Source organism: Astyanax mexicanus, chromosome 2 (genome assembly GCF_023375975.1).
Source record: "Astyanax mexicanus isolate ESR-SI-001 chromosome 2, AstMex3_surface, whole genome shotgun sequence".
Classification (NCBI taxonomy): domain Eukaryota; kingdom Metazoa; phylum Chordata; class Actinopteri; order Characiformes; family Acestrorhamphidae; genus Astyanax; species Astyanax mexicanus.
Genome location: NC_064409.1, coordinates 76,499,549 through 76,513,904, shown reverse-complemented (window position 1 = coordinate 76,513,904; position 14,356 = coordinate 76,499,549). Strand labels below are relative to the sequence as shown.

The following is a 14,356-nucleotide window of genomic DNA, read 5'->3' as shown; positions in this document are numbered from 1 at the left end:
TTGCTTATTTAGAAGTATGTCTACTAATCGTTGCAGCCCTATTCTAAATGACCAGTTATCCAACAAGGACCAGCTTATACCATCAGAAACCAGCTTAAAATGGATATTTCAGCAAAGCTGTACAGCATTGGTCTCAAACTCATTTTATCTGGGGACCACCGGAGGTAGCGGCTGGGTGAGGCTGGGCCGCATTAGGACAAGGACTCACTGAACATTTTCTTTAACGCATTTTGCCATGCCAGTGTTCTGTCGAGTTATGCTACCCATCCATACGTGCATCATAATGACACTACGCATGCGCTAACCTACATTAGTTTTATTATTTCTCCTGTGTTATATATATATATATATATATATATATATATATATATATTATATATATATATATATATATATATATATATTAATTCCTTTTTTCTAATATTTTTTGTGCATTTAACAACCTGTACTTACGGTCATTACACTACAATAATAATAAAAAACAAATACAAAAACAGATTCTAATGAACTCTTACTACCATAAATTTACCCTCATACAGTTATTTAGGCTATCCAAAAATAGTACATGAACTTATACTGGAAACATGCTCTAATGTTGTGCTTCTTTTGTATTTTCATCTTTAAATATACACAAAAAAAGTAGCACAATTTGACAGGGTAGCAAAACTCGACTGAACACCAGATCTCTCGGCTCGCCGTTTGGGTGTTACTGTGACGTTTTGAATCTAAATGAAGCAACAGATGTAGTTAATCATAAGTTTCAGATTTTTAATCAACCTCACTGTGATCTATAGTTCTATAAATCCATATTCCGCTGGTTTTAGCTTCTCCTCTGTGGTTAAGAGGCACCTGTTCTGTCTGTCTGTGTGTGTGTGTGTGTGTGTGAGGCTCATGTTTGTGTGTAAAGTGGCAGTCTGCTGTTCCCTGATTGGTTGGAGTGCTGAGCTTTTTTTGCTGGAGGGCGGGGCTGCGCTCAACGCAAGGCAACCCAGCATGCACCATGGCATGCAGTGTCTCTCTTCATTAAAATGAATAGGATGCGCTGTGCTGGTGCACTAACACTAAAATTTCTATTCAAATTTCATAGTGAGCAACAAAATATCGTCCTGCAGGCCGCAAATGGCCCGCCGGCCAAGAGTTTGAGACCCCTGCTGTACAGTAAATCCCAGAAGTGTAGATGCTGTTACTGCTGCAGTAAATGTGCCCTGATTTCAGTAAAAAGAGTAATTAAATCATGTACCCAGTTGTGGGAGTGTCTGGCTCTCCTCTCCAACCCCTGCTGCAGCTTTTCCCCCAGACCTCCAGGGCTGATGAAGCGCTGCACCATCTTGCGGGTATGTCTCAGCTCATCGGGTGGCAGGAGGGGCTCCAGGGCGTTCAGGTACTTCTGCAGGGTCTGGGCCAGGGGGGGAACCGGCTGAGGAGGCACAGAGGCGGTGGAGGAAGTAGAAGAGGAGAAAGAGGAGTGGGCCTGCCTCACCAACGCCTGAAAGAAGAACAAAACTTTATTTAGCTTTTATTCAGGGGATGCAGCACAATCACATCAGCACAGCCAGCCTTCTATAAATCTGGTGCCAATTAATAGCAATTTCATACAATTACATAATGAGCAAACACTACTGACAACTTTTATGGAGATGTGGATTTCATTTTCCAGCAGGACTTGGCACACTGCCCACACTGCCACAAGTACCAATTGGTCTTATATAATTATTCTAATTTTCTGAGACGCTGACTTTTGGGTTTTTATTGGCTGTAAGCCATAATTATTAACAATAAATAAAATCAAAATGCTTAAAATAATGGATTAATTTAATACATCTATAAAATATATGAGTTTCACATTTTGAACTGTATTTTATGTATCCAATCAGACTTACACCTCCTGTTTCACCCACTGATTCTAATTATATAGTCCAGTCCTAACAGTCTAAACGTAAATGTACAGTTGTCTGGTATAGACGTAGGGCACCATGCATATGAAAAAAAAAATCGTATTTTAGTATTTAGTATTTTAGTATATTAGTATTTAAGAAACAGCATTAAACGTATGGGTATTCATTTTGGATTTTTTTTGGTGCTTTATGTACTTTATGCATCCCATTACACTCATATGCTTTCTGTTTTACTAACAATAAATAACTAAAAACGTATATTACTTTTAAAGAAACAGCTTTAAAGCTCTGGAAATTCATTGTAGCTCATTTATTTGTGCTTTATGCATCCCAGACTCAAATGCCTCTTGTTTTACACACTGATTTCTCTTTTGAATTCCAGTCCTAACAGTCTAAATGTACAGTTGTCTGGTCCAGAAGCAAGGCATTATGTAAGTGAAAAGGCTGTGTGCTAACAATAAATAACTAAAGTCAGTATATTACTCTTTAGGAAACAGCTTTAAACTTTTGGCAACTCACTCTAACACATTTATTTGTGCTTCAGCTAAGTTTAAAACACTGGACACTCTGGACACTTTTATTCTGATATTCTAATATATTGTTTTAATCATGTCTTATTTAATTTTTTATTTTCATTTTAACTGTTATTATTTTACATATTTTACATTTTACAAATTATTTGATTACTCCTTGTATTTTCTCATTTGAATGACCGTTGTGTATGAAAGGTGCTATATAAATAAACTTGCCTTGCTTTGCTTTGATGCATCCCAGACTCAAAAGCCCCTTGTTTTACACACTAATTTCACTTTCTAAAGTTCAGTTTACAATAAATATACAGTTGTCTGGTCCAGAAGCAGTGAAATGTGAATTGTGCATGTGAAAAAGGCTGTGCACTAACAATAAATTACTAAAAACAGTATATTACTCTTTAGAAAACAGCTTTAAACTTATGGCAACTCACTCTGGCACATTACATTATACTTTATGCATTGCATCAGACTTAAAACACCACTTCTAAAGTCAGGTCTAAGAGTCTAAAAGTGGGTTTACAGCTGTCTGGTCCAGAAGTATGTAGTAGGGCAGCAGCTAAAGGTCAGCAGCAGGGCTGGATCAGCAGGCCAACTAACTCCAGGCTGTTTATACTGCCAAAATATACCGTACATATAAACACACTGCAAACCATGCAATGCATTGGTGCGTTATTAGCCTTAAACACAGTAACTGTTAAATGTTACTAAATATAACATTATTGCATGCTGTGCATGTGAAAAGAGTTTGCTACATAGTTGCGCACGTGCTACAAAAACAACTGTGTACACCCGAAGTGTCACGTGATTTTCTGCTTACCGTGGAGCGCAGGGCGAGGTGGGCTCGCGCCAGCTTGTCTAAAATCATGTCCCCGGGCTCAGGTGAGGGCTATCCGAGGTTCAGGTGGGCCAGCTGAGGGTCCCGTTCAGGCAGGGGTGCAGGAGGGGGGGAGTTGGGGGGGCAGGAGCGTCATGCAGTCCCGAGAATATCCCGCGCGGAACCAGCAGCCACGCGTTGCACCAGTTTACAGAAGTTTACAGCAGAAGTGAGCAGAGGCAGCGCGCGCTCCCCCGCGCGCTCCACAGCCGCTCCCTGCGCCGCGCACTCCCGGGTGGCGGGCTGACCGGATGCGCGAGACGGTCCTGTCTGGGTTCAGGACGGGGTTCGTGATCTCCAGCACGGCGGAGCCTGAGGAGGAGGAGGAGGAAGAGTGAGGGAGGGGGCGGGGCTTCTTCCACTGTCCGGGATCAGCACCAAAGACCAAGCCCTACCGTAATACACCGAGCAGAGGCGCACACAGATATAACTATATCTCAGGATAACGACTTAGTACCGCAAGATAATGACTTAATACAGCAAGATAATGACTTAATACAGCAAGATAATGACTTAATACAGCAAAATAACGACTTAGCACCGCAAGATAACGACTTAGTACCGCAAGATAAAGATTTAATTCAGCAAAATATCGACTTAGTACCGCAAGATAATGACTTAATACAGCAAAATATCGACTTAGTACCGCAGATAACGACTTAGTACCGCAAGATAAAGGCTTAATACAGCAAAATATCAATTTGTACCGCAAGATAACAACTTAGTGACGCAAGATAATGACTTATAGTGCTGCAAGATAATGACTTAGTAATTAAAAATAATGACATAGTACCGCAAGACAATGACTTAATACAGCAAAATATCGACTTAATACAGCAAAATAACGACTTAGTGACGCAAGATAATGACTTAATACAGCAAAATAACGACTTAGTACCGCAAGATAACGACTTAATACAGCAAAATAAGGACTTAGTTCCGCAAGATAACGATTTAGTGCCGCAAGATAATGACTTAATTCAGCAAAATAACGACTTAGTACCGCAATATAATGACTAAGTAATTAACAATAATGGCGTAGTACCGCAAGATGACTTATTACCTCAAGATAACAACTTAAAAATAAACTTAAAAATAATGACAGAACCGCAAAATAATGCCTTAGTACAGCAAGATAACAACTTAGTACTTAAAAATAATGAAATAGTACATAACTGCAAAATAAAAAACAAAAAAGTTAGATAATGATGTAGTACCTCAAAATAATGACTTAGTACCTCAAAATAATGACGTAGTACCTCAAGATAACAACTTAGTACTGCAAAATAATGGCTTAGTATCTCAAAATAGTGATAGTACCTCAAAATAACGAATAAGTACCTCAAGATAATGAATTAGTACCGCAAATTAATGACTGAGTACCACAAAATAATGACTTAGTACCAAATAATGGGTTAGTAACTCAAAATAACTACTTACTATCTTAAAATAATGACTTAGTACCACAAAAAATGACTTAGTACCTCAAAATAATGACTCAGTATCTCAAAAAGACTTCCCAGCTGGCACACAACCGACCTTTAATGTTGAAATAGTAATGTCTGTTGTTGTTTCAAAGTTGAAATAACGTTGATTCAACATTTAATGTTTAATGGTTGTGCTAACATTGAAATTTTAATGTTAAATTAACATAATGTCCTCAACCTTCTGCCTTTATAATCAGCATTTTACATTTCATCACCATATAATTTCTAAAAACGGTTGGATAGGGGACTGAAAATTAATTTAACCCTATGTTCATGTTCTAATAGTTTAAGGTTTTAGTGTTTATGAGATCAGATGTTCAGTAATCAGATTGGTAGTGGTGGGTAACTTTTGTCATACTCAGCTTTACTACAGTAATGTGAGTTTATTCTTAACACTATGTTAACCATAGGATTTTCTAATTTTAGTGAGCTATGGTTTATTAAAGGTTGAACATATGATGTTGAAACAACGTTGCTATTCACTTTTCAAAATCAACATTGATTCAACGTTAAAATGCCAGCTGGGTTAGCACCTAAAAATAATGACTTAATTACTACCGCAAGCTAATGACTTAGTACTTAAAAATAATGACTTAGTACAGCAAAAAAAAGAGGTTATTTTTGCAGTACATCCTTATTTTGAGACTCTAAATCATTATTTTCCAGTACTAAGTTGTTGTCTTGAGGTACTATTGCATTATCTTGCGATACTAAGTCGTTATCCTGCAGGCACCTAACAGTATTAGACATTATCCTGACATAAAATTCAACATTTAACTTAAAATGAACGTGTTGGTGGCCAGCTGGGTTAGTACCGCAAAATAACGATGTAGTATTTCAAGATAATGACTTAGAACCACAAGATAATGACTTTTTAAAAATAATGATGCAGTACTGCAAAATACCAATAAAGTACCACCAAATAGCGACTAAGTACCGCAAAGTAATGACTTAGTGCCGCAAAATAATGACTTAGTACAGCAAAATAACAACTTATTATATCAAAATAACGACTTGTCATCTCAAAATGATAACGCAGAACCTCAAGATAACAACTAATTACCTCAAGATAAAGACTTATTACCACAGGATAATGACTAAATACCTCAAGTTAATGACTTATTACCTCAAAATAACGACGTAGTACCTCAAGACAATGACCGAAAAGGCAACAGCTTAGTACTGCAAAATAAAAACACCTTAAGAAACTTAAGTACCTTGAGAAAACTACTAAACACTGTAGAATGACATAGTACCTCAAGATAACGACTTAGTATCTCAAGATAATGACTTAGTATCTCAAAAATAACAAACTCAAAATAGTGACTTAGTACCTCAAGAAAATGACTTAGTATCTTAATATAATGACTTAGTACCTCGAGATAACAACTTTATAACACAAGATAACTACTTTATTCCGCAAGATAATAACTTAGTACCTTAAAATAATGATGTAGTATCGCAAAATAATGACTTATTATCTTAAAATAATGACTTAGTACTGCAAAATAATGACTTAGTATCTCAAAATATCAATTTAATACCCGACAATAATGACTGGGCCCCCTGCAATTCCATTGTACTCCATTAGGGGGTGATGTGATTATAGTGTATAATAGGTTAAGTGGGAAATACACTATATTCTAAAATTTGGAGTATTAAAAAGAGTTTATGAGATTCTGTTTTTTTTTTGAGTACCTGTCTCCACTGTATCTTAATGATCACCACCGTGCCTCATAATCCCCAACTCCCACCTCATCCCACACAACAGTACTGGATGGAGCTCCATCATACCAGAGAACACGGTTCCACTGCTCCACAGCTCAGTACTGGGGGCTTTAGTACCTCTTTATATATCCCAGGCCTGGCTTTAAGACATGATGCCAGTAGCTGAAAGTATTTATTAGAAAGGAGGTCCACAAATGTAAAAATGTATATTAGCATTTTAGATTATGCTTATCGTGATCAATTAACCCTCCTGTTATGTTCAATTGTCAGGAATAGGAATGGTGTTCCCGGGTCAATTTTATCCGGTGCATGTTTAATTATCCCATTAATATCCACAATGATAACTATCCAAAATAATAATTATTCCAAAAAATGTATTACTCACTACATTGCTAATTATTCTGTTAATATTTAGCGCAGTAGTGTTGCTTAACTCTAACAGTTAATGGTTCAATCAGAATAATCACTTGTTTACAAAAAAATAATAATAATAAAAAGACATGTTCAAACCTTTTTTTTTTTCAATATTTGACTACTTTACCAACATATTAGACATAATAGATTTACATAACATCAAAACATAACATTGAATTTTGTTTTAGTTATTGTTTATTGCAGCGGGTATATGTTGATTACACCAACTAAGGCAAGCAGAAGAAGTTTTATACTTAAAAAAAACTATTTTAATAACTATTTTTCCTATATTTTTACATATAGGAGGGTTAAAGCATCTGATTATGCTTTGATCAGCCCTTAAAAATTTGGACACATCTTCTCATTTAATATTTCTCTTTTTTAATTGTTTTTCCTACATAGTAAAGTAATATTGAAGTCATCCAGACTATGGAGGAACACATAAGAAATCATTTAGTACCCTTGTAAAAAAAAAAACTAGACTTGCACAAGTCTACCACAAGTAGCACTGTACTTAAAGGAGAACTCTGGTGTAAAATAGACTTTGGGTGTAGTAAAACGTGATAAAGAGAATAGCCCTCCTCCATTCTCCCGCAGCTTTCCGAGATCCAGTAATTTTATTCTGTTTGTCCAAACATGCTTTAGAATGGATGATATGGGGCATATGTTGCCCCTGAAGATAAATCACTTTTTTACACTGTTATTCAGGCTCAGAGTTGTTTCACACCTCATTGGTAGAATCCGGAGAGCACTGAGTTTTAAAACAAGGCTTTGAGAACTTAAAAACTGCACAAGAAGTTTATTAAAAGCCTCATCATGTTTGCATCCCATTGAGTGGGTAAATCTCTGGGCACCCGGAGATGTAGATTATGCTATGGTTTGTAAACAGAGGTTTTTAATAAGCTTCTTGTGCAGTTTTAAAGTTATTAATGCCCCGTTTTAAAGTCAGGGCTCTCCGGATTCTACCAATAAAGTGTGGAGCTACATTAATCCTGAATAACAGTGAAAAAAGCAATTTATCTGCAGGGGCAAAATATACCCACATAACCCAGTTTAAAGCCTGTTTGGACAAACAGAATAAAACAAATTCTGGATCTCAGAAAGCAGCAGGAGATTGGAGCTAAGGTATTTAAAAAAGGTTAGTACTCTTTATTATGTTTTACTATAACCAAGTCAATTTCACACCAGAGTTCTCCTTTAAGTTAAGAATCATTCATTTGTATCTAATTACTACTTGTTTGTAATTAAATGATATAAATTTGTGAATAATTTATACTGAGTATACTTGTTATATGTTATTTTCGCCACTATTTAATACAATTTAAGTATATTTGTGTGAGCTGTCTGACTGAACATTAAAAACATATTAAAGGTGTGATTAAAATATATAGATTTAACATCACACTCATTTTGAGGAGTGTGTACAGAATAAACTGGTAAAAACCAAGGTTTATCCATTTCATTGCTGCAAGGTTCTGCTGTGAAAAGTTATTTTACCTACACTAAACTAAATAAAGTAAACTTTTATGTTATAAAAGTATAATTTTATGACATAAAATTCATCATCACAGTTTTAATTTGTCAATACAAATTAAAATGAATGTTTTGGAAGCAAATTTCACTAAAGTACAGTTTTATTGCAGAACTATATCATATATCATAAAAAGCACAATTTCATAAAATAATAATAAGCATATATTTTTTATTAAGTACTTCACCAGTACAAAATTAGCACAGCCAATATATATATATATATATATACAGTGTATATATATATATATATATATATATATATATATATATATATATATATATAGACAAACAACTTCACAACTTTTTTTTACAAACTTAACTTAACAGTCTTAAACAAACTAAAATACTCTGTGAAGAAGCGTTTAGGTGCTCTTATCTGGGGAGCTGTTAACTTGCAGTTTCTGAGGTTGGTAACTCTGGCTGGGGCGATCCTGATGAGTGCCAGTTTTATCATCATACCATTTCTGATGGTCTTTTTTGTGACTGTGCTTAAGGATACTTTCAGTTTTTGAAATTAACTTTTTGATTGACTCACCTTCATTTCTTATATTTTTTTCCTCATTTAGTTAAGTAGTTCTTGCTTCTCATAACCTGGATTAGAACATTACTCAAATATTCACTATTCACTGTATACCTGTAACTCTACCTCTTCACTACTTTACTTTAACTGATGCTCTCAAACACTTTATTAAGAGACAAGAAATTCAAGTAATTAACTCTTGATGAGTTCAGCACAGCTGTTAACTGAAAGAACTGAATTCCAGGCATCTAAATCTAGCCAAGATGTGCAAAACTGTTGTCTAATCAAGAGGTAGTACTTTAAAGAATGTAACGTATGAAACATAATGTTTTGTTAATAAATAATTCTGTATGTTTTTCTTCATAGTTTGGATGACTTTAATATTAATCTACAATACAGAACATTTAAAATATAGAAAAAAATAAAGACACTAAATTTGAGGCATGTCCAAACTTTGTACCATATATGTTGAAATTTGACTGCAAGTGACTTAATTTAGGTGATATAGTTAAACTAATATCATTAATTAAGCTTATTGAAGAAAAAAAATATGCATTTATGTTTTTATGCAAAAAAATAGTTAATACTTTCCTTATTTAGAACCAATGGTCACTTAAAACCTTTTTTCTCTTGTGTGGAGTGTTTAACAGTAAATCTTTATTTGTTTTATCAGCCCTGTTTAATCAGACAGCCACACAGGGGAGTTCTGTTCGCCTGGTCTGTGAAAATAAGGGTTCAGTGACCTGGGAAAAAGGCACTAGTAGAAGCAGAGTGGCGATCATCACAGCTGAAGATGGAGAAATCCCCGCGAAACACAGACCTGATCCAGAAAACAGATTCAGCGTATTATTAAGGGATTTATCGCTCATGATTAGGGACGTCTCTCTCTCAGACTCTGGGATTTACTTCTGTAACGGCGTTCCTGTAGCGGACCTCACCGTAGTGAGTTCTGCACCTCCAACAGGTGAGTAGTTACACCTTTCAGGTGAGGGTGGACGATATTGACTGTATTGCTGTGCGACTCTTATAGTGTTAAAATAGTAAATAAACCCCCTGATCTAGTTTTACCTTTTAGACTCCACCCTTAGCTCAAATTAAAAAAATGCTGGGTGATGTATGGGTTTAGGGGCAGGGCTGGAGGGGCAGCTGATTGGCTGAGCTCTGATAGTGGTGAGACGCAGATGATTGTATGTCAGCAGGGGGCGGTATTATTGATTGACTGATTTCCATATTGTGCACAGAAACATTATCCACACCTATAGCACAGTTGAACCTGAGAGGGCGCTGTAGAGGCGTAAATTACCACAATAAAACCATTTTTTAAAGGTTAGAAAATGTTTAGAAAAATTTTGAGCAGGACTACTTTAAAACAACAATTCAGCTATAAAATAATATATATATATATTGTCACGGGACTATTAAGGACTGGACCCAAGTGCAAAGAGGTAAGTAATATTTGTGTAAGGATTTAAGGATGTGAAGTGGTGTGAGAGGGACTGCTTTATGCTGGGCTCAAACTCCCAACCTTGACAGTGCTGGGCCAACACTCTACTCCTGCGCCACTGGCAAGGACAGGCAGCTGTTGGAATAACACCCTCTTAACCGAGGAGGGAAAAAGGCGGGAAAACTAAACAAAGGAGATGCCACATGGCATTGCTCAAACAAAGGAAAGGCAAACAAACTAAAAAGGAAACTTAGGACAGACTTGCTAAAAGAAGTCTATTTCTTTTGAGCTCTTTTCTTTCTTTCTTATTTCTTATTTCTTTATTTCTTTGTTTCTTTTGTAAGTTTTTGCTTTCTTTTCAGATCTCTTATTTTCCTCTCTTTTTTATGAGATCTTTTCTTTTCCTTTTATTTTCTTTTTATTTTCTTTTATTTTCTTCAGTACCCTATGTTACCGGTCACCCCTCTACAAAGGTGTGGCAAGAGTGTGCTGCTTTCCTTGGTCTTATATACCAGTGCCAGCAGGTGTGTCTCGTTTGCACTGATTACCTTCTGGCATTCTGGCGTTTTTGTGCTTGCCCCCTGCTGGCCGCTGGCAGCACTGGCCGACCCCTTACATATATATATATATATATATATATATATATATATATATATATATATATATATATATATATATGTTTAAGCCTTTTTTTTTAAATATAAGATTTTCTAATATAAGCGTCTTGTGGATCAAACTTGTGTCTGCAGAGGATGTTCTGATTAAGAGGACCAGAAAAACAGAGAATACTGAAGCAAGATCCACAACAGAAGTCACAACCAGCACAATGGCCAGACCCACGTCCAACCAAAAGTTCATTGAATCCACAAGAGCTACAGGTACAGTTTACAGTTTACACATTACAAATTTGGGCACCCCAACAGACAAATGACATCAATATTTAGGAGATCGTCTTTTTACAGAAATAACAGCCTCTAAACTCAACTTAAACAAGATTCCCAGTACCTGCACTGATCACACAGCCCCACAGCATGATGATAGAACTGCCACCAGATTTTACTGTGGGGAGCAGTAAAGTGTTTAAGTTGGAATGCTGTGTTCTTTTTCCTCCATTCATAAATAGCACCCCTCCAAATAACTCAATCCAAATAATTTTAGTTTCATCAGTCCACAGAACCTTATTCCAAAATGAAATGCTCTCTTCCCCAAATGTGCTTTAGCTTTAGCATACCTCAAGCGACTCTGTTTGTGGCGTGTGCTCAGAAAAGGCTTCTTCTGCATTCCTTACTCTCCCATACAGCCTCTCCTTGTGTAAAGTACACTGAATAGTGAATAGTGAACGATGCATAGTGACTCCATCTGCAACAGGATGATGATGTAGGTCTTTGGAACTCTGGAGGTCTGTAGGTTGACTATGACTGTTCTCTCCATCCTTCTCCTCTGATTATCTGAGATTTTTCTTGTTCTGTCGCTTCAGGTCTTCCTCTCTAAACCATGATGTTGAACAATCTTTATTTTCAGGTAATTTAAGAGTAGAGTTTTGTTTCGAGGCTCCCAATGTTGCCGCTCTTCAGAGAAGATGAGAAAAGAGGAGAAAAACTTGCAATTGGCTCCTTAACCCTTTCTCATAATTCGCAGGATTCACTTGTGTGAATGTAGGTCAAGGGTCAATGAGCTTAACAAACAGATTTTGTGTTCCAATAATTAGTGCTAAAAGTATTCAAATCAATAAAACACAGTGTTTAGCCTAATTTACTGTACCACTTTCAAATAAGACTACCTTTATAAAGGGGTTATAAATGGTTTACAATTAGTTTATTAATAGTTACTAATTAGGTTGTAAATGCCTTAAAATCATTAAGAATCAGTTATAACACATATGTAGAAAGGGCAACAATGATCTGTTGTTTCCCAAATAGTGAACCCACAGCCATCTATATTGTTGCCCTTTCTACGTATGCGTTATAACTGATTATTAATGATTTTTAATAACCATTAATAAACTAATTGTAAACCATTTATAAACCCTTTATAAAGGTAATCTTATTTTAAAGTGGTACCTAATTTAGTTTAACACATTATTGCACACTTTCTGTAAATCTTAAAAACTTAATTTCACTTCTCAAATATTACTGTGTTCGTCTGCTATATGATATATTTAACTGACATTTCTGATCCGAACAACCAATGATTTATAAAGGAAAATCATAAAAAAAAAATCAGGGGTGCCCAAACTTTTTTTTATACCACTGTATGTCCCTTAACTAAAAGCACTGATACCACTCCATTGGTGATTTTCCTCACATATTCCCTCTCTCTCTCTCTCTCTGTTTCTGTAGGTGGGGTGAGTGAGGTGGAGATAGGGCTGATGTTTGGTGGGGTTGGTCTGGCTGCTCTGGTCTTTCTCCTGGCTACAGTAGCTGCAGTGCGAGTGATGCTCCATCAGGCCTGGCTGGAGGGATGGACCGCCGGGAAAGGAGACGGTTAAAATCAGCTTCTTAGAAAAGATAAAAACTGTAGGACCACATGATTGGTACTATAAATCTTCAGTCTAAGTCACAGAATATAAAGTATGTGCTATATGACTGGTACAAAACAATCTTTATTCTAAGCCACAGTTTAAAAGTGCTGTAGGACTGGTACTATAATATATACTCAGGCTAACTCACAGGTCACCAGTTCTACAGGCCTGGGGAACTACAACTACTTTAGTCTTCAGACTAACTGATAAATTTATAAAAAAAAGTTTATATTATATATATATATATATTTTTTTTTTTCTAATTTCTTATCTAATATTTCAATCCCTTTTATACTGCAAATGCTCGGCTGCAATGTAAATAAGGGTCACCCTTAATGTACTCCCAAGTGAAAAAAATAAAAGTTGATTGATTGATTAAAATCAGTTGTGCTATAAAACTTGTACTAAAATGTTCCGTCTCACAGAACACCAGTGCTGTAGGATTGGTAATACAGTCTTCAGTATAACTGGTAAATTATGTTATAAAACTTGTACTATTGTCTTAAGTCTATCTTACAGGTCATGAGTGCTACAGGACTGGTAGTATAATATTCACTATGATAATAAAAACAAAAACAATAATAATAATACTAATAGTACTAATACTACTACTACTACTACTACTAATACTAATAATAATAATAATAATAATTATTATTATTATTAGTATAATTAGTATTATTCTTATTGTTATGAGCTGGTTTGCTGCCTCAGGGCCTTTTCCCCCTGCAATGTGAATGTTAACATGTTGTGTTCAATAAAACCATGCAAACATATAATTTTTAGTGTGGTATTAGTTTAAACAGACTGTGTTTGTCTATTTTTGTGACTCAGAACACATTTAATGACCATTTTTTGCAGAAAACCAAGTAATCCCAAAGGGTTCACATACTTTTTCTTGCATCTGTATATTATTTAGTTTAACTCACAGATATGTAGGTTAGGTTAGGTTAGGTTAGTCGAATTTAACGCCACATCAGCTTCGTCAGCTATTTCGTGGCAGGATAGGTAACGTTTATACACAAGGTTCTATGATCTTGTCCTCAGAAGAGGACTCGTAGGTCGGTAACAGTACAGACACATTCACTCACACACTCACACCTAAGGGGCAATTTCAACCAAGTTCCAATTAGCCTGAACGCGCCGTCTTTGGACTGTGGGGGGAAACCAGAGAACCCGGAGGAAACCCACGCAGACACGGGGAGAACGCGCAAACTCCGCACAGAAAGACCCGGGTCGCCCCAGCCGGGAATCGAACCCAGGCCGTCTTGCTGTGAGGCGGCACAGATATGTATGAATTGCTATATGAGAACTACTGTGAATATGAATAGATAGATAGATAGATAGATAGATAGATAGATAGATAGATAGATAGATAGATAGATAGATAGATACTTTATTTATCCC

At 36.0% G+C, this 14,356-nt stretch overlaps 1 protein-coding gene across 1 annotated transcript in view; it reads right to left on the bottom strand.

Moving 5' to 3' along the window:
* Positions 1-3,631, bottom strand: part of cratb (carnitine O-acetyltransferase b) — a 28,744-nt gene extending 25,113 nt beyond the window's left edge. The window contains exons 1-2 of the mRNA XM_049475266.1: positions 3,246-3,631; positions 1,241-1,486 (exon numbers count right to left, since the gene is read on the bottom strand). Coding sequence (XP_049331223.1) covers positions 1,241-1,486; positions 3,246-3,293 — 294 coding nt within the window. The 5' untranslated portion in view covers positions 3,294-3,631. The remainder of the gene's footprint in view (positions 1-1,240; positions 1,487-3,245) is intronic.
* Positions 3,632-14,356: the final 10,725 nt, after the last annotated feature.